The sequence below is a fragment of the Acomys minous genome (assembly GCF_964271855.1).
Source record: "Acomys minous genome assembly, chromosome: 11".
Classification (NCBI taxonomy): domain Eukaryota; kingdom Metazoa; phylum Chordata; class Mammalia; order Rodentia; family Muridae; genus Acomys; species Acomys minous.
Window position 1 is genome coordinate 73,975,987 of NC_140492.1, and position 23,263 is coordinate 73,999,249.

The following is a 23,263-nucleotide window of genomic DNA, read 5'->3' on the forward strand; positions in this document are numbered from 1 at the left end:
TAGATCTCTGAGTTCAAGGCCAGCCTGGTCTACAAAGCAAGCCCAGGACAGCCAGGGCTGTTACACAGAGAAACCCTGTCTCCAAAAAACAAAAATCAAAAAACAAAACAACTGTACAGTTTAAAGTGGTTAAGTTGGGGGTTAAAGAAATAGCTCAAAGGTTAAGAGCACCAAAAGTCCTGAGTTCAATTCCCAGAACCACATGGTTGCTCACAACCATATATACTGAGATCTGGTGCCCTCTTCTGGCATACAGGCGCACATGCAGGAAACACTGTATATTAAATAAATCTTTCTTAAAAAAAAAATCTTAAACTGTGTGTGATGGTGCACGCCTTTAATCCCAGCACTCAGGGAGGCAGAAGTAGGTGGATTACTGTGAGTTTGAAGCCAGCCAGCCCTGGCTGTCCTGTAACTTGATGTAGTCCATTATGGCCTAAAACTCACTGAGATCCACCTGCCTCTGCTTCCTAAGAGCTGGACTAGGCCTAGTGTATTTTTTTTTTTCTTTTTTGAAACAGGGTTTCTCTGTGTAATCTTAGCTGTCCTGGACTCGATTTGTAGACCAGGCTGGCCTCGAACTCACAGTGATCTGCCTGCCTCTGCCTCCTGAGTACTGGGATTACAGGCGTGCAGCACCACACCTGACTACCCAGTGGATTTTTGACACTTCTTTTGTGTATGTGTGTGGGCCTATGAGTCCCATGGCACATGCCTGGAGGTCAAAGGACAACCTGAGTCAGTTCTTGTCTTCCACAATGTGGGTTTTGGGAATTGAACTCAAATCTTCAGGCTTGGCTGTAAGGGCCTTTACATATTGAACCATCTTATCAGCCCCACCTAACCCCCCCCCCCTCCAAAAAAAGGTAAGGCATGGGCCCCACATGGTGGAAAGAGAGAGCTGACTTCCACATGTTGTCCTCTGACCTCCATACACACACTATGGTATGTGTGCAGGAACACACTCGTACACCTATAAAAATACTCGGGAGACATGTTCGTGGCTGCTACTACATTAGAGGAAAGGGGCCGCCAGAGTTGGAGGCCAAGTCCAGCAAAGTGAGCTGGTCTCCGTGCCTTCCCCTCGTGGTTACAGAGCCAGTCTGAGCCGCTTCCTCGTGGGTCATGGGGACCTAGAGGGGAGGACAGCGGGCCGCAGCCTGTGGGGACTTGGGTTTCCTCTCCGCACTGCAGTCTCACCTCTCAAATGGTGGTGGAGTGTGCGGCTGCGCACTACAGCCTTCCGCTGTGTTTGTAAGTCCTTTGAGGGACCTCCTGACTGCTCTTCCTTCCCCCCAGCTTCCCAGAGCATCCTTCCAGTCCAAGTTAACCTCCTTGTTGGAACAGCTGATGCCTTACTGTTTTGGCCCGGGGTGTGGGGGGGGGGCTTCGAGTCATTCCTGGCTACACTGGGGAAGGGCAGAGTCCTTTCTCTGGCCACACTGTTGGATCTGAGGGGGAAGAGGTTGAAGGCCACTCTTCATGTTCGCCAGCCTGCAGAGGCCTGGACTGCCGTGGGAGGTAGTGGTGCTCGGTCGTGTCACACAGACCTTCACATGACCAGTCTCCTTTCAATCTCCATAGCTTCTTCTTTAGAGTCTGCATGGAATACTTTCCTAAGGGGTCGGGGATCCCATACAAAGCATTATGGGAGGCGGGCGGTGGTGGCGCACTTCTTTAATCCCAGCACTTGGGAGGCAGAGGCAGGAGAATCTCTGTGAGTTCAAGGTCAGCCTGGTCTACAAAGCGAGTCTAGGACAGCCAAGGCTACACAGAGAGAACCTGTCTCGAAAAAATAAACAAACAAAAAACCCCACAAAAACAAATAACAAAGCATTATGGGAACACTATCCGTTACTGGAGCAGGACCCTAGCTGAGGGACACTTACCAGTGCAAAGCCCCACCCAGGGACGTCTCAGCTCTGCCTCTGTGTACTCTTTAGCTGGGTTGCCCTGGCTTGAGGAAGGCTCACTCTAGCGCGAAGATTTTTCAGGAAAATATTGAGGCCTCTGTTCCACATCCACTGGGCAAACGGGAGCAGAGAGGAGGCCTGCTCTTGTGTCCCTTGGCCATGCTTTAACTTCCGAAGTATTCTCTTTTTCTATGAACATTTTAATGAGGGTTGAACATAAAATAGAAAAATAGCATTCTGATTGCTTTTTCTTTTTAAATTTTCTTGAGACTTTCATACAAGGCAATGGATGGATAATGTTAACCTGCTAAAGAAAACATACTGACCACAGAAAAAAAGGCACCTCTGATACCTAACCTGGTTAGTTATGTCTGTGCAGTAGCCTGTGAAACTCACAGGGGCTGGCTGGTTTAATCCTGCTGCTGTTGGACCCTGGGAGGACGTCTGGGGATGGTTGTCAGTCTCAGGTGATGCTGCCTGGAGCCAGTGTTGCTTAAGGTGGCTGGTGAGGAGGAGGGATGTTGTGTGAAGGTGTACGTGCTTGCTTCGTTTTCCAAGGGGTGTGGGTAGCCAGAGGCTACCCCCCCTAAAGGGGAGTCGTGCTTACTCTCCATGGACCGGCAAGTCATCCAGCAGATGGGCTGGGACCAGGCCTCTGTGTCCACCACACTCACCATAGTAGAATCCCTTATCATCCACAGGCCCATAAACGGTGACTACATCTCCAGCCCTCAGCACCAGCTTGCCCTTCGCCCGGACCCCTGCTCTCCCATCCCTGGGGTCATAGTCCAGAGCTGCCACCATTGTCTTTGGGGTCCAGGGTCTGGGTGGTCTAGAGTTCCCTTGAGGCATAAAGGATCCCGGGGAGTTGGTTAGACTCTCCAAGTCTTCACGCTGCCCTTGGCCTGGCAGACGCCACCTCCCATCCGCCTGCTCTGTGCCCACCTCTATCTCAACTACCAGGTGCCCAGGGATTTTGCCCACTTGTCCATTGCACTCTCCGTGGTAGAAGCCGCGGGGATCCCGTGAGCCCCACACTCTCAGCAGCTGCCCTTTCTGGAAGGCCAGCTCTTCTTCGGCAGCTTCGGGATTGACTGGCATTACCAGGGGGCTGTGACCAAAGAGGGCCACAAAGATCCGGACTGGACCGTGGGCTTCTGTCTCCAGCTGCTCGGGGCCACCACTTGCCATCTTAAGGACTTTGCTGGTCGGTGCTGGGCACAGCACTGAGGTAGGCTCATGGAACTGGCACTCTCTCTTGCTTCCTGGAGTCCCCTGCCTTTGTCCACTTTGGGCCTTGTTCTTTCTTTGCTCTGGCTTCTCTGTGCACCGAGAATCCAAACACAGAGCCTCTTCCTCTTCCAAAACGTGATGGAAGTCAGGCGCGTGGCACTGGCTGGAGCCTGGCCGGTGAGCTGGGACTCTCTGAGAATATGGCTTTTGAAGAAGGCCTTTCTCAAAGCCAGGCTTCTCCCAATGCAGCGCTTTCCCAGGTCCAGTCTCTGGGGAGTGCTGGGCAAATCTTGGAGCCGGACTCCCGCTGATGCACATGTGTGGGACATGGCCTTCCTCCATCCCAGACTGGTCAAGGAGCAGAAGTGCCTTGTGGTTCTGGGGATTCTTCTGAAAGGACAGGTCCTTCTCATAGTCCTTCCAGGCCTCCGGGGGGCCCTGGAGTTGGCTGTTTGCCCCATCTGAACTCAGGCTGGGTACCAGTAAATGCTTCCTTGGAGACTCTTCAGGAATCCTCCTAGAAATTTAGCCTGAGGCTCCCCACAGTTTCCGGGGCCCTGTGGGCTGGACTGGCACTCAGGGGTGCCTGTACCAGTTTCTGGTGACAGACAGGGAAAGCCACTCTGCAGGTAGAAGGGTCACTATCTGTGTAGCTAAAGGGAGGAGCCTCTAGGAACGGGTAACAAGAGACACAGTCCTCCGGGATCTGAGCCGGCACCGAGTCTAGGGACTCGCCATAGAGTGACATGGTTCTCACTGAAACCTTCTGGCAGGCTAGGGGGACCTGAAGCTGGGAGAACTCCAGCAGGGTGTTGCCAGCAGTGGCGTCGGCAACTTCCGTCACCTTGAACCCGTCCACGTACACAGCGTAGCCAGTGACCTGCACTCCGTTGGAGGACCCCGCCGAGTCGATGGTCACAGGGAGCCAGCTGACGACCAGGAAACCCGGGGAGGCATGGTGCTCCACCAGCACATCCAGAGGAGGGTCAGGGGGTCCTGCTAAAGGTGTATGGAAAGTTATCGTGGACGACATTGTTTTCCAGAGCACCTGTAGCAGGTCCCTGGGTAGCTGCACCTCCACCCTCACCCGGTAACGTGTTCCGGGACATAGGCCTTGGAAGGTGTAGCAGTTCACCCCTGAGGGAGTTAGGGTGTGCTCTTTGTCTTCAAGGTACACCACATGGGAGTATCTATTGCTGCCTGCAGCCCAGGTAATCGTGGCAGAGGTGGCTGTGACGTTCTGCAGCTGTAGTTGCATGGGGGCCAGGCAGAAGACTTCTTTGGCTCCCAGAAGGGGCCTGGAGTAGCTCTGCTCCTCTGGGGTTGCTTTCAAGTCGAGCCAGGCTCCTGTCTTGGCTTTCAAGATCTCTACTGCCGAATCGGTCTTTGAGTCTGACCCTCCCATCTGGCATGGGCCTCTCTCCAGCGACCCCTGTACTCCCTCAAGTAATAAGCCGCCTTTCAAGACTTTGCTCTGCTCCATGGGTAGTGCAGTGGGAGCATCGTTAGGGCACGTGGGGAACAGGCGGGTGAGCACGGGGCTCCCTGAAACCGGCTCCACCACGGTAGACGGAACCACCCTCGCTGCCCATTCACAAGCTCCCCTTCGTAGAAGCCATCCTCATCCACATCTCCAAAGATGTATACATAATCCCCGGCTGTGAGGGGCAGCTGGCCTGGACAACGCTCATTAGGCCCTTCCAATGGATTATAGCTGCATCTAGCCAAAAAGACCTTGAGCGTGGGGGTGTCGGGAGCCTCGGAGCTCCTCCCTTCCAGGGGGACGGACACGCTGTCTGGTTCTAAGTCATCCACTTCACTCGCTGTGTCCATGTCCAGAGAGAGGCAAGATGGCACTGTAGCCCACATGGACTCTACCTCTGAGGAGGAATTTGACTGTGAACTGCTTCTCTTGGCCTGTGGCCTGGAGTCCAGAGGCTGACTGGTGGCATTTCTGTCTGACACTTGGGCGGCACCAGGTGTCTCTCCAAGGGTAACTGGGTTCTCCTGCTGGGAGAGACAAGCAGGAAGTTGTATGTCCCTGGTTGGCAGCGACAATGAATGCTCTTCAGACTTTGGCTTGAACTTGGGCCTCTTGCTACCCCTGCCTTGGGACTCTGAAGCTTGGGTGGTCTCCGATGTCTCGGAGTGGTGGCCAGGCTGACACTGCAACCCCTGCATCTCTTTCCCTGAAGCCCGAAGGTCACTCGGTGCTTTGTTATGGTAGTGGTGCAGCTGCTGCTGCCTGTCTTGCGCATACCCGGCTTGTTGCAGCAGCTGCTCCGACAGCAGGCCAGTGGCCTCGAGTTCTTGCCTCTGCCTCGGGTGCGTTTGCTGCGGGGAACATTGCTGTTCTCGTCTGCCATCTTCTTCACCCAGCTGGCCAGGACCTGCAGCCGTGCGTTCTCCTCTGACAGCCTAGCGCCCTTATGCAGCGCGGCCTGCAGTTGTGCCTCTGCCTCCTCGTAGCGCCGCTCAGCGGCCGCTGCCTGAGAGCTCAGCTCCTCGCATTCCCGCCGCCGTGCACCCAGCTCGCGCTCCAGCGCCTGCACCTGGTGCCGCGTTGTCTCTGAGGGTGCGCTGAGGCTACCCGCTTCCGCCCAGGCGCCAGCTTTACTCTGATGTAGAGTCAACTGTCTTTGCAAGCGCAGCACTTCCCGCTGAGACTCGCGCTGCAGCCGGTCCAAATCATTAAAGTTGCACCATTGTGCGCAGGTGGCGCCCTCTCCAGGATGCGAGGAGCTGCCAAGGTCCGCGGCGACGCGCGCCCGCAGCAGGTGGCACTCCCGCCTTAATGCTTCGATCTGCAGATCCTTGGCTTGCAGTGCACCAGCCTCTTCTGACAGATCCTGAGCACGCTGGCGGGCAAACACTTGGCCCAGGTCCAATCCTTCAAGGCTCTCACCGGGCACAGGAGCGCTCACGGTCCGCAGGTTGGTCTCCTGCAGCTTGCGGGCCCTGTCTTCGACACGGTGAGGGAGATCGGCCAGCTCAGAGTGCTTCACCTTGAGCCATTTCACTTTCTCATTGGCCTCATCTGGGAAGCTCGCGCGCCGCAGCTCCAAGTTCTCTTCGCGCAGGCTACAGCAGCGGCGAACCAGCACCTGCAATGCTTCGGCCAACTCCGAGTTCTGCCTTACTAATTCGTGGTAGTCCAGACCCGGCGGTGAAGGGGTCAGGTCTTCGCAGGGCTTGTTCTCGGAACTTTCTTCCTGCAGGTCACTAGGTTTCCTATGTGTTGGTGGCACCTGAGGCGGCGGCTGGGGACTGGAGGTGCCTGGGATGGAGGCGTTGGTCGAAGAGACCAATACCTCGGATTCGGAAACCTGGGGGCAATTCAGTGTGCTGTCCAGTGAGCAGGAAAGTGCTGTTGTCAAGGATTCGAGGGAGCTGGCGCGCGTGGGCAGCAGATGGTTTGGAGAACGAACCCTGACGCCAGTGTTCAGGCTTTCGAGGGATCCGAGCCGACGAGCTGGTTTTGGGCTGTCACGAGTGTCGCTCTGGGCTTCTAGGGGTGGCTCTTCCAAGGGATGTGTGGCTTGGGGGTCCGTGGGTTCTGGTAAAGCAGGCTGCCAGCGGAAGTGCTCCAGGATGTATTTAAGGAAGAGCTGGCGCTCCACGTCTAGCGCCGCCTGCAGGTGGCGGATGCGCGCAGCTTGCTCGCCGTCGGTCTCCCACCGTAGCAGCGCCAGCACTTCCTGCAGGCGACAGCGGCATTGTGCGGCGGAGGCATCGGACGCCCCCGAGCGGCTACAGTAACCCCGGTTCACCAGCTCCTGGGCCAGCTGGCGCTGAAGCTCCCGTGCCTGGCGCACTACCACGTCGCGCTCCTGGTGTAGCAGCTGCTGCAGCTGCCGCAACTCTGCTTCCTTCCAGCGCAGCAGCTGCCGGATCTCGGCCTCACGCTCGCGCTGCACCTCATCCTGCAGCTGCCGCAGCTCCCGGAGGCGTCGTGCCTCCCACTTGGAGCGCAGATGGTCAGCCAGCTGCTGCCGCTCCTGCTCCGCCGACTCCCGCAGCTGGCGCGCCTGGGTCGCGAAACGCCGCCGTTCCGACCGGCCGCGCGCGCGCTCGGCCTCCAGCTCTGCCCGCAGTTTCTCTAGCTCTCGTCTCTGCTCCTCCAGCACTGCTGCCACTGGGCCGGGGCTGCCTGGCTTCTTGGGCGACGCGCGGCCACCACCCAAGGGGGTGGGTGAATCCTTTGTCATTGTGGTGGCCACAGCCCGGCAAGAAGCCGGCGATAGCTTGGTAGGCCAGTTAGCCAACGGCCGCCGCCCCCCCCGGCCGCTGCCAACCGCCCCGCGCGCCCCTTCCGGCGCCCTAGGTGCCCACCTCGCGCCCCTTCCGCCTTGGGGGTGGTCTCCCTTATAACCTGCCGCGTCTCCCCAGACCGAACGCCTTTCCCTCTCACCAGACTCCTGAGACTCCTTTCAAACTAGCCCCTGAATTTCCCGGCATACCCCGGACATATTTCTGAGTCCCCACCTTATCTGCTTCAGGCCTTTTGTGACCCTTTCCACTCTCCCCGGCAGTATGCAATCGCTTTCAGAACTAGATCCCTAGTAGGGACCCTGGGCATGGAGGAAAGGGGCCAGGGTCGTGGGTAAAAATGCTCCTAATAGGTTTCTGGTACCGAATTTGAACAGGGTAACTGAGATTTTATTACAAGATCTCTTTAAACCGGTCATGGTTGGCACACGCCTTTAATCCCAGCACTTGGGAGGCAGAGGCAGGCAGACATCTGAGAGTTCGAGGCCAGCCTGGTCTATAAAGAGAGATCCAGGACAGCCAGGGCTATTTCACAGAGAAACTCTATCTTGAAAGGTTTTTGTTATTTTGTTCATTTATGTGAATGTGCCTACAAGAGTTTATGTGGGTCACACGCATATCTGGTGCTCTTTGAGGTCAGAAGAGCGCATTATACGCCCTGGAATTGACGCTATAAGGGATTTGTAGTCAGCATGTAGGTTACTGGAAGCCAAAGCTATGTTTTCTTCCTTCCTTCCTTCCTTCCTTCCTTTCTTTCTTTTTAGATATTTATTTATTATGTATACAGTGCTCTGCCTACTTATACCCTTGCAGGCCAGAAGAGGGCACCGATCTTTTTATAGATGGTTGTGAGCCACCATGTGGTTGCTGGGAATTAACTCAGGACCTTTGGAAGAACAGACAGTGCTCTTAGCCTCTAAGCCATCTCTCCAGCCCTCTTTCTTTCTTTCTTTCTTTCTTTCTCTTCTGCTTCTTCTTCTTCTTCTTCTTCCTCTTCTTCTTCTTCTCTCTCTCAAGATTTATTTATTGATTATGTATACAGTGCTCTGCCTGCATGTACACCTGCACACCAGATCTCCTTATAGATGGTTGTGAGCCACCATGTGGTTGCTGAGAATTGAACTCATCCAGGTTTGGGTAAGGCCCATTCCTCAAAGGAGAGACAGGAGACTCTCCTTTCTTCAAAGAAAAACAACACCCGGAACTGGAGAGATGGCTCAGTGGTTAAGAGCACTGTCTGCTCTTCCAAAGGACCTGGGGTCCAATTCCCAGCACCCACATGGCAGCTCACAACTGTCTGTAACTCCAGTTCCAGGTGATCTGACAACCTCACATCAATGCACATAAAATTAAATATTTTTAAAAATAATTTATTTTTTTAAGGTTTATTTCTTATGTAGAGAGTGTTCTGTCTGCATGTATGCCTGCATGCCAGAAGTGGACATCAGATCTCTTAGATGGTTGTGAGCCACCATGTGGTTGCTAGGAATTGAACTCAGGACCTTTGGAAGAGCAGCAGGTGCTCTAAACCTCTGAGCCATCTCTCCAGCCCCTTAATTTATTTTTATTTTATGTGCATTGGTGTTTTGCTTGCATGTATGTCTTTGTGAGGTGTCAGATCTTGGACAGTTGTGAGCTGCTATGTGGGTGCTGGAAATTGAACCTGGGTGTTTTGCAAGAGCAGTCAGTGCTCTTAAGCGCTGAGCCATCTCTCCAGCCCCCTAAATAAATTATTCTAAAAAATAAATAGGGGCTGGAGAGATGGCTCAGCGTTTAAGAGCACTGGCTGCTCATCCTGAGGTCCTGAGTTCAATTCCCAGAAACCACATGGTGGCTCACAACCATCTATAATGTGATCTGATGCCCTCTTCTGACGTGCAGGTGTACATGCAGGCAAAGCACTGTATACAAAAGAATACACAAACCTTTAAAAAACTAAAAAAAATAAAATTATAATACAAAAATTAGAAAAGAAAAGAAGAAAGAAAAACAAAGCCAGGTATGGTGGCACACTCCTTTAATCCCAGCACTCAGGAGGCCGAGGTAGGTGCAGGTCAGCCTGATCTCCAAAGCAAGTCTAGGACAGCTAGGGACGTTACACAGAGAGGCCTTGCCTCGAAAAATGTAAAAGAAGCTGGGTGTGGTGGCACATACCTGTAATCCCAGCAGTTGGTAGGCAGAAGCAGGTAGATCACTGTCTACAAAGTGAGTCCTGGACAGCCAAGGCTACACAGAGAAACTCTGTCTTGAAAATCCTAAAAGAAAAGAAAAGAAAAAAGAAAGAAAAGAAAAGAAAAAGAAAAATATATAAAAAAAGAAAAAAGCAAAAAGAAAGAAAGATAGACAGACAGAAAGGGAGCAACCCTGTTTGGGTGGGGAATCACACACACATCCTTCTCCTGGGTGTGTTTGGGGTGGGGAGTCACACACACATCCTTCTCCTGGGTGTGTCTGTCTCTCGGGAACTCTCCTCCCATCTGGTTCCTTCTTGTCTTCCAGGCCCTGGCATTAAGTGGCTCATAAGAGACACACTGATAACTGACCTTCTGTATTCATAAATTCCTTCAGAAGCTTCTTTGTGGTGTCTGCCGAGCCTAGAAAGCACCTGGGACGATTTCTTTTTCTTTTTTTAAAATTTTGTAATTATATTTATGTACAGAAAACTAGCAGTGTACATTTAACCCAGTTTAGTGGGGAGTTCTTTCTTTTCTTTTCTTTTTTGGTTTTTCGAGACAGGGTCTCTCTGTGTAGCCTTGGCTGTCCTGGACTCACTTTGTAGACCAGGCTGGCCTCGAACTCACATCGATCCACCAGCCTCTGCCTCCCGAGTGCTGGGATTAAAGGCATGCACCACCACGCCCGGCCTTTCTTTTTCTTTTTTTTTTCACCTGTGATTTCTTACTGCTGTGTTTACTCAGCACCTGGCCCTATACTTATTTTTAAACCAGATTCCCCTGAGCCTATAGAAAATACCCTCGAGAAACAAGAACAGGAGAATTATGGTTCAAGATTCGTTTTCAGAGCTGAAGAGATGCGGTATAAGGGTTGCAGGTGAGAAACTAGTCCTGGCCTTAGCCTTGGATCTGTCCTGGGTTACAGGAAGGCTTGTCTTCACGGAGCCCTTATAAGGCACTACTTTACAGAGAGGACCATGCTGTAGGTGGCTTTCCAGGGCACCTGGCTCCTAGAGCTGAGCTGTGAGGCTCTTACCTCCCAGTGGTAGGGGTGGTTTCACAGCCATGGGACTTACTGCAGCCTGAAGGGGGCGCCTAAACTTCGAGGTCTGGAAATGGACCTGTCACCAGGGGGAAGATGTAAAGTGGATCAGGAGGCAGGGTGCGGTGACTCACACCTTTAGTCCCAGCACCTGAGAGGCAGAGGCAGGAGGATCACTGTGGGTTCAAGACCAGCCTGGTCTACAAAGTGAGTCCAGGACAGCCAAGGCTACACAGAGAAACCCTGTCTGGAAAACCCAAAGTAATAATAATAATAATAATAATAATAATAATAATAATAATAATAATAATAATAATAATAATAATGATCACTAGAGTCCCCACAGTCACCAACTGGTGAGTCCAGGACAACCAAGGCTACACAGAGAAAGCCTGTCTTGAAAAACTAAAACTAAAAATATTATAATAATAATAATAATAATAATAATAATAATAATAATAATGTGGATCACTAGAATCCCCACAGTCACCAACTGGTATCGCCAGCCATGCCAGAACCCCCTGCAGCATATCAGATGTATTCCAGAAGATGGAGTGTCTTTCTTGGTCTCTACTCTGTTCCTTTGTGGGACCCAGGACATCCCCACTGTGCCCAAGATATATGAGAAAGAATTACACACTTGGAGGCAGGGTTATTCCAAGTTACTGTTTTCTCTGAGTCTCAGGTCTTCACTTCCAAAATTAAAGAAAGAGCGGGACGCAGTGGCGCATGCCTGTAACCCCAGCACTTGGGGAGGAAGAGGCACATGGATCTCTGTGAGTTGGAGGCCTGATCTACAAAGTGAGTCCCAGACAGCCAAGGCTACACAGAGAAACCCTGTCTTGAAAACAAAAAAACAACACACACACACACACACACACACACACACACACACGAGAGAGAGAGAAAGAGAGGCACATGAGAGAGAGAGAGAGTGGACAGAGAGACAGAGACGGGGGGGGGGGGGGGGGGAGAGAGAGAGAAGGGGAGGTGAGCTCCAGGTGTGGAGGTGTGGCGCAGCATCTAATCCCAGCACTTCGCAGCAATAAACAGGTGGATTTCTGTGAGTTTGAGGTTAGGCTGGTTCAAATATTAAGTTCCAGGATAGTCAGAGATATATACCAAAACCTTGTCTCAAAAACAAAACAAAGTTGAGGGCGGTGGTGGTTTCCTGTTTAATCCCAGCACCCGGGAGGCAGATGCAGGTGGATCTCTGTGAGTTTGAGGCCAGCCTGGTCTACAAGGTGAGCCCAGGACAGACAAGGATACACAGAGAGACCCTGTCATGAAAACAAAACAAAACAAAGTTGAAAATTTGATGATTTTTTGCCTCTACCCTCTCTTGTCTCCCTTTTACCACATCAAGACTGCCTCCTCACCTTAATTTTTAAGTTTTTAAATGTGTTTTATATGCATGTATTTCTTTCTTTCTTTTGGTTTTTCGAGACTTGGCTTGTCTGGCTTCATGGTGGCACATGCCTTTAATCCCAGCACTTGGAGGCAGAGGCAGGCAGATCTCTGTGAGTTCCAGGACAGCCTGGTCTACAAAGTGAGTCCAGGACAGCCAAGGCTACACAGAGCCCGTCTCAAAAAACAAAACAAAAAATGTATTCATTATGTACACAGTGCTCTGCCTGTATGACAAAAGGGAGCACTAGATCTCATTATAGCTGGTTGTGACCCACCATGTGGCTTCTGGGAATTGAACTCAGGACCTCTGGGAAACAGTCACTTCTCTTAACCTCTGAGCCATCTCACTAGCCCCAATACCCATGTATTTCTGAGCACAGCACCTCCAGGTGTGTGTAGTACCTTCAGAGGCCAGAAGAGGGAATCAAAATGTCTGAGGTTGAGATGGGTGCTATAAATCAAATTTGGAGCTGGGCAGTGGTGGTGCACACCTTTAATCCCAGGTCTGGCGAGGCAGAGGCAGGCAGATCTCTGAGTCAGAGTGAGTACTAGGACAGCAAGGGTTACACAGAGAAGCCTTGTCTCAGAAAACTTATATTTTTTTGAGACAGGGTTTCTCTGTGTAGCCTTGGCTGTCCTGGACTCACTTTGTAGACCAGGCTGGCCTCGAACTCACAGTGATCCACCTGCCTCTGCCTCCCGAGTGCTGGGATTAAAGGCATGTGCCGTCGCCACCACGCCCAGCTCATTTTCTCAAAAAACAAAACAAAGCCGGGCGTGGTGGTGGTGGTGGTGGTGGTGGTGGTGGTGGTGGCGCACACCTGTAATTCCAGCACTTGGGAGGCAGAGGCAGGTGGATCACTGTGAGTTCCTGGCCAGCCTGGTCTACAAAGTGAGTCCAGCCCAGCCAAGGCTACTGAGAAACCCTGTCTCGAAAAACCAAAAAAACCCAAACCAAACAAAACAAAACAGAAATCAAACTTTGTTCCTCTGGGCCAGTGTGTGTGTGTGTGTGTGTGTGTGTGTGTGTGTGTGTGTGTGTGTGTGTGTGTGAGAGACAGTTCACCACCTCCAATCTCAAGTTACATAATTTACAGATGAATGCCATAACCCACACCATTAATCCTAGCATTTAAGAGGCAGAAATGGATAGATTGCTTTTCTTTTTTTTTTTTTTTGGTTTGGTTTTTCGAGACAGGGTCTCTCTGTGTAGCCTTGGCTGTCCTGGACTTGCTTTGTAGACCAGGCTGGCCTCGAACTCACAGCGATCCGCCTGCCTCTGCTTCCCGAGTGCTGGGATTAAAGGCGTGCGCCACCACGCCCGGCTTTGCTTTTCTTTTTGTTTGTTTGTTTTTTCCAGACAGTGTTTCTCTGTGTAATAGTCTTGGCTGTGCTGGAACTCTCTTTGTCAATCAAGCTGGCCTTGAACTCACAGAGTTCACCACACCCAGCTTCTTTTTTTTTCCTTTTCTTTATTTTTTATTTTTGGTTTTTCAAGACAGGGTTTCTCTGTGTAGCCTTGGTCCTGTCTTGCTTTGTAGACCAGGCTGGCCTTGAACTCAGAGAGATCTTCTTGGCTCTGCCTCCTGAGTGCTGGGATTATAGGTGTGTGCTACTGTGCCTGGCTCACTCTGTCTTTCTTTCTTTTGCTTTTTTGCTTTTTACTTTTTACTTTTCTTTTCTTTTCTTTTTGTTCCAGACAGGATTTCTCTGTATAGACTTGGCTGTCCTTGAATTCACGAGATCCACCTGCCTCTGCCTCTACAGTGCTTCTGGGACTGAAGGTGTGCACTACCATGCCACCCACTCAGTGCCCCCCCAGGGTATCTCTGTGTAGCCTTGGCTGCCCAGGAACTTGCTCTGTTGACCAGGCTGGCCTGAAACTTACAGAGATCACCCTACTTCTGCCTCCTGAGTGCTGAGATTAAAGGCGTGCACCACCACTGCCCAGCTATACTTTTTTTTTTAAATACACATTTTTTTTTTTATGTTTTTCGAGACAGGGTCTCTCTGTGTAGCCTTGGCCATCCTGGACTCACTTTGTAGACCAGGCTGGCCTCGAACTCACAGCGATCCACCTACCTCTGCCTCCCGAGTGCTGGGATTAAAGGCGTGTGCCACCACGCCCGGCTTAAAATACACATTTTTAAAGCTGAGTGTGGTGGCGCACGCCTTTAATCCCAGCACTTGGGACGCAGAGGCAGGCGTCGCTGTGAGTTTGAGGCCAGCCTGGTCAAAAAGTGAGTCCAGGAATCACAGAGTCCTGGAATCCTGTCTTGAAAAACCAAAACATAAAAAATAAATAAAAATAAAAATTATTTATGCAGTATTATACCTGCATGCCCAGAAGAGGGTGCCAGATGGCTGTGAGTGAACTCAGGACGTTGGGAAGAATAGCCAAGAACCTCTGAACCACTCTTCCAGCCTCAGCTGTTGTTTTTGTTTTTGTTTTTTGTTTTGGTTTGGTTTTTTGAAGCAGGGTTTCTCTGTGTAGCCTCGGCTTTCTAGACTCACTTTGTATACCAGGCTGGCCTCGAACTCGTAGCGAGCCACCTGCCTCTGCCTCCTGAGTGCTAGGATTAAAGGCGTGCGCCACCACGCCCGGCAGCTCTATATTTCTTATAGTGTCTCCTTAGAGCGCCAGCCTTCCTCTGAGACATGGGGTGGCCTAGACCACCATTCCTCACTGGGGTCATGTGATTTTTCTTGGGCAGTCTATTCATTCTAGATTAGAAAGGGCACCAAAAAACCCCAAAGGCTCATTCTAATGAGTTTATTGAAGTTTGCAGGAGCACAGGTACACGGGTGACTCAGAGGCACGCCCAGCGCTTGAGGGTGGGGGTGGGAGGATCAGGAGTTTAAGGTCATCTTCAGTCATGTAGTGAATTTTGGGGCCACCCTGGGCTACATAAGACCTTATCTACAGGGCTGGAGAGATGGCTCAGGGGTTAGGAGCACCGCCTGCTTTTCCAAAGGTCCTGAGTTCAATTCCCAGCAACCACATGGTGGTTCACAACCATCTGTAATGTGATCTGATGCTCTCTTCTGGCCTATAAGTGTACATGCAGGCAGAACACTGTGTATATAATAATAAATAAATAAATCTTTTTGAAAAAGAAAAAGAAAAAAAAGACCTTATCTACATTTTAACCTGCCCCTAACAACACTGCTGCCCTGGCAGGAGCATTATGTGTGGTGTTGCTGGTAGCAGGTTCTTTCCCCCTGGATCTTCTGGCTTCATATTCGGTACTGATGGAATTATGAGATTACATGTTTGTGACACCACTCCCGGCAGCTATTACTATTTTTTCATTGTTTTGTTTTTGGTTTTTTGAGACAGGGTTTCTCTGTGTAGCCTTGGCTGTCCTGGACTAGCTTTGTAGTCCAGGCTGGCCTCGAACTCACAGCGATCGGCCTGCCTCTGCCTCCCCATGCTGGGATTACAGACGTGTGCCACCACCCCCAGCTTTACTATTTTTCTTATTTTTATTTTTTTGGTTTTTTTTTTTTTTTTGAGACAGGGTCTCTCTGTGTTAGCCGTGGTTGTCCTGGACTCACTTTGTAGACCAGACTGGCCTCGAACTCACAGTGATCCTCCTGCCTCTGCCTCCCAAGTGCTGGGATTAAAGGCATGCGCCACCATGCCTGGCCTTACTATTTTAAAAAAAGATTTATTTATTTATTATGTATACAGTGCACATCAGATCTCATTATAGATGGCTGTGAGCCACCATGTGGTTGCTGGGACTTGAACTCAGGACCTCTGGAAGAGTGGTAAGTGCCCTTAACCGCTGAGCCATCTCTCCAGCTCCCAGCTAATATTATATAGCCTAGGCTGGCACTTGTAGTCTCACCTGCCTGTTTCCCTTTGCTGAAATTAAAGGCAGAATCCACTATGATTGTCTGCTCTGTTCTTTCTCTACTGACCCCTCCACTCCCAGGGTTTCTCTATGTAGCTCTGAGATTGTCCTGGACTCGCTTTGTAGACCAAGCTGGCCTGGAACTCACAGAGATCCACCTGCCTCTGCCTCCCAAATGCTGGGATTAAAGGCATGTGCCACCCCCCCCCCCCAGCTGCTCTCTTTTTCTTTTCTTTCTTTCTTTTAAAAAAACGATTTGTTTATTTATTATTATATATACAATGCTCTGTGTGCATGTACACCTGCAGGCCAGAAAAGGGCATCAGATGACATCATAGATGGTTGTGAGCCACCATGTGGTTGGTAGGATTTGAACTCAGGACAAACTCTGGACCTCTGCAAGAGAAGTCAGTGAGCTTAACCTCTGAGCCATTTCTCCAGCCCTTCCCCCCCCCCCCCTCTCTCTTTGTTTAGTTTTGGTTTTCCAGACAGGAGACAGGGCTTCTCTGTGTAGCCCTGGCTAACCTGGACTCACTTTGTAGACCAGGCTGGCCTCGAACTCAGAGATCAGCCTGCCTCTGCCTCCTGCGTGCTGGGACAAAAGGTGTGTGCCACCACGTCTTTTTCTTATTCATAGTATTTCTTAAGTGAGGCTTCCTGAAAAGGAGATCCTTGTAGCTACCTGTGTGTGGGAGACTGTATGTGAATGTTGACGTGGGCATGCACACACATGCATGTGGAGACCTGAGGTCCACAGATGTTCTTCCTTGCTTGCATTTCACAAGTTTTCTCCTTGAATCTGAGGCTCACCAATGTAGTCACGAGTGTTAGACAAAGAACTTCAGGGATCTGCCTGTGTCTGCCTTCCCTGAGAGCTGGAGACCATGCTTACTTTTTTTTTTTTTTTTTTTTTTTTTTTTTTTTTTTTTTTGTCTTTTGAGACAGGGTTTCTCTGTGTAGCCTTGGCTGTCCTGGACTCGCTTTGTAGACCAGGCTGGCCTCGAACTCACAGCTATCCGCCTGGCTCTGCCTCCCGAGTGCTGGGACTAAAGGCGTGCGCCACCACGCCCGGCTCCATGCTTACTTTTTATATGGGTTCTCAGGAATCCAAACTCAGGTCCTACTCGAACAGGCAGGCACTTTGCCGACTGTATCACGTCTTCAGTTCCTCAGTAACTTTCTCATCTCCCAGGTTTTTTGTTTTTGTTTTTTGTTTTGTTTGAGACAAGGTTTCTCTGTGTAGCCTTGGCTATCTGGACTCACTTTGTAGATCAGGCTGGCCTCGAACTCACAGAGATCCACCTACCTCTGCCTGCCAAGAGCTGGGATTAAAGGCATGCGCCACCACCACCCGGCTCATTTCCCAGTTTTGATTTCTTAAAAATATTTAGCAGTGCCTGGAATACTCTGGGTTATTCAACTGTTTTGTGCACACGCTATTTATAGCGAACCTACTACGTACCAGGCACTGTATGTATTTGCCGTCGGATTGGAGGCTCTATAAAGTAAGAGTCTTTAATTGTCCAGGTCACTGGCGTCTACAAAGGACTCTGCAGCCCAGGGACTCGCACACAGTAGGCACACTTCTCTCTTCCGCGCTCTTCCCTGTTCGCCCCTCCCCCTCTCCAGGAAGTGAGGGGGGGATTCTAGCCGCCTGGCCTACCGCGAAGCATTTTGGGAAAGCAGCAGCACCAGATCCAAGATGGCTGCCAGCAGGAGGCTGATGAAGGTAAAAGCCTTTCTCTGGCGCTGGCCAGGCGGGGGGGCGGCGTCCCCGGGCCGGGACCCCTACGGCGGGGCCGCGGTTCCTTGGGGCGTCGCCACTCTCCGTCCCTCGTTGCGTGGCCCCGCAGTGCCTCTGTGTCGCGTGCGGAGAGACCTAACGGGGCCGCTTAGGCCGCAGCCTGGGCGGGAGCGCAAGGCCGCGCCGGGAGCCGCCGCCGCCGCCGCCGCCGCCGGCCCCTCGGACCAGCCTGGGCAGTTCTCGCGCCCCCTCCTCCCGGAGCGGAGCCGGGCCCCTCCGTCGCAGCGGCCGCGGTCCGGGTCGAGGACGCCGTTGATGTGTGGGGCCGGGCCCGGAGGCCCCAGCTGGGCGCCCTCTGGGAAGAAAGCCGGAGCCCCCGGCTGGGAGTCCGCGCCAGCCGCGGAGCCGCCCGGTCCTGGGCCGCGGTCGCCGGACTCGGAGCCCCGTATTCCGCCAGCCCACAGCTCCGGGAGGCTGCGAGGCCCGAGACGGGAAAGGAAGGAGGAGGGCAGGCGGCCAAAGTTAGGTCAGTTAGTTGGTGGTCTATTGAAATTGCGTGGGGGTCCTCGAAAACTGTCGCCTTGTGACCGCGGGTCCCGCGGCGGCCAAGTTCCAACTCCATAGGAAGGCGTGGGGTCGTTCTCAGTCGCCGCAGCTAAGTTCTCCTTCCTAGCCACCTCTTAGTCATCCTCATCGCCTTTCCCTGATGTATAAAGTGACATTTTTGAGGTGTGTGTGTGGGGGGGCTGGCTTCTGTCGTTCGAATCAAAACGGGCCGAAGTTTACAAAAATAACTTGTTTATACATAGCACTTTGTATCTCGAATGTATCCCGAGTGTCACCTCACTAGTTGGTTCTTCTGCTGAGACTCAGTTGATTGGGGGGTTTTTCACTGGTAGGTTTTAGGACATCCTCTAAAGACGACCCCCGCCTGTGTTTGAGTGCTACCTGGGTAGTGCCGTGGTGCTATCGCGGGACCGGAAATATAAAAACCCGGGGAGCTGGCTCCTGAGAACAGATCGCTGGGCAAAATTGTACTTTGGTTGATGGGGTCACTGGAAACAAAAGAAAGCCGTTTGTTCACTGAAATCTAGAGAGAACACTTAACTAAAAGGAGAGTGGAAGTGGGCACAAAACAATTGTGATTAAACTCCCTATCTGTTCTGCCAGTAACACCCCATCATTTACCTAGATGGAAGGGAATGCTAAGCACTTCCGTGTTCAAATCCCCAAAAGTTGTCATCAGTGTAGCCTTGTGGGTTTCAGTTAGGAAGGTTTGTGAATGCATGCTGTTTCCTGTCCTTTTACTGAAATGAATTCATGCACCCTGTCTTAGGTACCCCTTCCCAATACTTCTCCCTGATGGCCCTTCCTGGACTCCAGAGTTCTTTTTTCTAAAGCAAAAAGTATTTAATCCTTTCTGGCTAAATCCTCTCTGGTCCTGCCCTTAGCAATTAATTCTAACTTCTTTAAAATTTTTTTCAAGTCTCTCTTCCTCTCTCTGTCTCTCTGTCTCTCTGTCTCTCTGTCTCTCTCTCTCTCTCTCTCTCTCTCTCTCTATTTCTCTCTCTGTCTCTCTCTCCCTCTCCCCCCATGTATGTGTGTGTGTGTGTGTGTGTGTCTGTCTCTGCCCCCCACCCCGTGTATATGTGTGTGTAGGTGTGTATTGTGTGTAAATTGCGCCACACATTCATGTGGAGGTTACAGTACTTGTCCGTTTTGTCCTTCCACTCACCGTATGGGTCCAATGTGACTCCAACTAAGGTGGGCAGGCTTACCAGCTGAGCCATCTCACGGCCCAGTCCTAACTTCTGATTTGGTATGAATGAAAGACTTTTCTTAGAAAGCAGTTTCTTCAGTCTTACCTCCCACCTCAGAATTTCTGAATGCTCTTGCACCTAATTATTGCAAGGGCTGCCATCTTCCCAATTTTTATCGTGTGCTTCGTATTCACGATCATGGGTAATCGTCCCTTTGAGTTAGATATTGTTATTTCCATTTTGTAGATGAGAAAAGAGAATGCAGGGATTCTTTGGCTTGCCTCTGACTCCTTCACAAAGGACAAATTGATGTGTGCTTTAACTCTGCTTCATTGTGGTATTCACTCTGTGGTCTCCCTTTGCTCAGCCTGAGAAAAGTTATGTTCTCTTCCAAGGGATTCCCTTCCTTTCCAGAGGAGTTCTTAGGGTCAGCACCTGTGCCTCTGATTGACTTGTGCTCCCCTCCAACACAGGTCTTTACATTTTGATAGGTTTGTTTTGTTTTTTTCTTTTTCTAGACAGAGTCTCTCTGTGTAGTCCTGGCTGTTGTGAACTCACTTTGTAGTAGACCAGGTTGGCCTCGAACTCACAGAGACCCACCTGCCTCTGCCTCCCAAATGCTAGGATTACAGGTGTGTGCCACCACCGCCTGGCTTGTTTTTGTTTTTGTTTGAGACAAAGTCTTACTCTGTATTCCAGACTTGACTTCAGATTCAAAGTGATTGTCCTGCCTCAGCCTCCTGTCTGCTAGAATTACAGGGGTGAGCCACGTGGATCCGCTGACCTGACGTCATCCTGGTACCCCCTGTCTAGCCCCATCGACCCAGTTTGGAATCCCCAGGCTGGCAGACAGCTAGGAGGGGAATCACAGTTTTTAAATTATTTTTAAAAATTTGAGCTCAGGAAAAAGTTCTAAGTACTTACTAATTCAAGCTTATGAAGTTCTTTTTTGTTTTCAACAAAGTTAGTCTATTGCCACCTAAATTTTGTAAGTAAGACAATTTGACTTTAGATTGGGAGATTAAAAAAGGATTTATTATATATACAGTGCTCTACCTGCATGTACACCTGCAGAAGATGGCACCAGATCACATCATAGGTGGTTGTAAGCCACCATGTGGTTGCTGGGAATTGAACTCAGGACCTCAGGAAGAACAGTCAGTGCTCTTAACCTCTAAGCCATCTCTCCATCCCGAGATTGGGAGATTTAAAAAAATTTTTAAAAACGTTTTTCGAGACAGGGTTTCTCTGTGTTATCTTGGCTGTCCTGGACTTGCTTTGTAGATCAGTGTGGCCTCAAATTCCCAGCGATCCACCTGCCTCTGCTTCCTGAGTGTGCTGTGACTAAAGGCATGCGTCACTACACCCGGTGTATGTTTTGTTTTTTTATTGTATGTGCATTGGTATTTTGTTTTCATGTATGTCTGTATGAGTGTGTTGGATTACCTGGAACTGGAGTTAGCAGAGAATTCTGAGCTGCCATGTAGTTGTTGGGAATTGAACCCAGGCCCTCTGGAAGAGTCACCAGTGCTCTTAGCCACTGAGTGCTGTCTCCAGCCCACACTGGGAGAGTTATAGCTAAGGAGAAAGGGTAGGCCCTGGTGAGATGAGACGTGCACTGAGTGTCCATGGCGCTAAATGTGAGAACCTATGTCTGTTGTTAAATTGTCTACATCTTTTCTTCAAGGTTCCATAGAAGGGATATATGTATATAATATATAAAGTTGTGGATTGAGATTCTTTTATCTCAGGAAGGAAATTATGTTTATATGTTGCTGATCATTGGTTTTGAGAGTTTAAACTTGGAGAGGGGTGTGGTGGCACATGTCTAATGCCAGCACTTGGATGTAGAGGCAGGTGGATCTCTGAGTTCAAGAGAGAGAGAGAGAGAGAGAGAGAGAGAGAGAGAGAGAGAGAATATGAATGAGAATGTGTGTGTGTGGTGTGTGTGTATTTGAACTTGGTTAGTTCCAGAACAGGATTTAAAAAACAAGCCGAGCCCAGCACTCCGGAGGCAGAGGCAGGCAAATTGCTGTGAGTTCAAGGCCAGCGTAGTCTACAAAGCAAGTTCAGGACAGCCAAGGCTACACAGAAAGACCCTGTCTCGAAAAACCAAAAGAACAAAACAAAACAAAAAACCAACCAAACAACAACAAAAAACAAGCCGAGAAGCCAGGGGCCGTGGCACACATCTATAATCACTGCAGAAACAGGAGGATGGATCCCTTTGAGTTCGAGGCCAGCCTGGTCTACAAAGTGAGTCCAGGACAGCCATGGCTACAAAGAGAGATCCTGTCTCGAAAAACCAAAATTAAATTTAAAAATACGCTAGGTGTGGCATAGTCTAGCACCTGTAGTCCTAGCACTCTAGAGGCAGGGGTGGAGACTAAGACCAGGCATTCACGGCTGCATACTGAGTTGAGGCCAGGCTGGGCTCCATGAGCTCCTGTCTCAAGACAGCAAAGCCAAGAAAGCTACAGTGTCCCAAGACTTTATATAGAAATAAAGGAATTTCCTGAGCTGAAACTTGAAGCAGGTTTTTGTTGTTGTTGTTGTAGTTGTTATTTTGGCTTTTATGAAACAGTGTTTCACTATGTAGTTCTAGCTGTCCTGGAGCTCTGTGTAGATCAAGCTGTCCTCAGACTCACAGAGACCTGACTGCCTGTGCCTCCCAAGTGCGCCTGGCTTGTGTTACTAGTGTTTTGCCTGGGTGTTTGTGTACCATGTGCTTTCCTGGTGCCAGCAGAAGCCGAAAGGTGGCGGATCCCCTGGGACTGGAGTTTGGGACAGTTGTTGACCCACCATGTGGGGCCAGGGAATTGAATCCTTGGAAGAACAGCTAGTGTACTCTTAACCTATGAGCCATCTCTTTAGCCCTTTAGATATTTCTTTTTTCTTTTCTTTCATTTTTTGTTCTTTCTTTATTTTTTCTTTCTTTCCTTTTTTGAGATAAGGTTTCTCAGTGTGTAGCTTTAGCTGTCCTGGAGTCACTTTGTAGACCCGGCTGGCCTCCAACTCAAAGATCTGCATGCCTCTGCCTCCCAAGTGCTGGGATTTAAGAGTGCTTAAGGACCTTCTTTGTAATGGTAAACTGTTGACAGATAATATAATACAACAGTAATAAAATCAGTGATGCCGGGCGTGGTGGCGCACGCCTTTAATCCCAGCACTCGGGAGGCAGAGGCAGGCGGATCGCTGTGAGTTCGAGGCCAGCCTGGTCTACAAAGCGAGTCCAGGACAGTCAAGGCTACACAGAGAAACCCTGTCTCGAAAAGCCAAAAAAAATAAAAAAATAAAAAAAATAAAATCAGTGATATAGATATTTATATATGTATAATATGGCTGAGAAGTTATTTTAGGAAAAATAAATTTGAGAAAGCTTAAATATTTATTTATTTACTTTATTTGTATGAGTGCTTTGGGTGCATGTATGTCTGTGTACCACTTGTGTTGAGTGCTGCCCTTAGAGATCAGAAGGTGTTAGGCCTGGGTATGATGGCACTTACCCTTGGTTCCAGCACTCTGTAGGCAGAGGCAGGAAGATATATGTTGTTCAAGTCTAACCTGGTCTACATAGCAAGTTCCAGTTCATCCAGGACTAGAGATAGACTATGTCTCAAAAAACAAAACAAAAAGAAAAGAGAGAAAAAGAAGAGGATATTAGATTTTCTGGAACTGGAATTATATTAGTTGTGAACTGTTGTGTGGGTGCTAGAAATTGAACCTGATTCTTCTTTGGTTTTTTGTTTTTGTTTTTTGTTTTTTGTTTCTTGTTTCTTTTCGAGACATGGTTTCTCTGTGTAGCCTTGGCTGTCCTGGACTCATTTTGTAGACCAGGCTGGCCTCGAACTCACAGCA

At 50.1% G+C, this 23,263-nt stretch overlaps 2 protein-coding genes across 3 annotated transcripts in view; one reads left to right on the top strand and one right to left on the bottom strand.

The window, feature by feature from the left end:
- Positions 1–2,092: 2,092 nt before the first annotated feature.
- LOC311608450 (RIMS-binding protein 3-like) lies at positions 2,093–7,473 on the bottom strand. The gene is given in 5 exon segments (XM_084800953.1): positions 2,093–3,664; positions 3,667–3,717; positions 3,720–4,724; positions 4,727–5,485; positions 5,488–7,473. Coding segments are annotated over 5 exon segments (4,830 nt in total). The 5' UTR covers positions 7,355–7,473; the 3' UTR covers positions 2,093–2,516.
- Positions 7,474–17,515: 10,042 nt separating this feature from the next.
- The window catches only part of UBE2L3 (ubiquitin conjugating enzyme E2 L3), a 35,612-nt gene continuing 29,864 nt past the window's right edge, over positions 17,516–23,263 (top strand). Inside the window, exon 1 of one of the 2 annotated variants that reach the window (XM_084800962.1) lies at positions 17,516–17,630. In XM_084800962.1, coding sequence (XP_084657088.1) covers positions 17,604–17,630 — 27 coding nt within the window. In that variant the 5' untranslated portion in view covers positions 17,516–17,603. Of the gene's footprint in view, positions 17,631–18,014; positions 18,172–23,263 lie in introns of those variants that run through there. The other variant, XM_084800963.1, reaches the window with a different exon arrangement.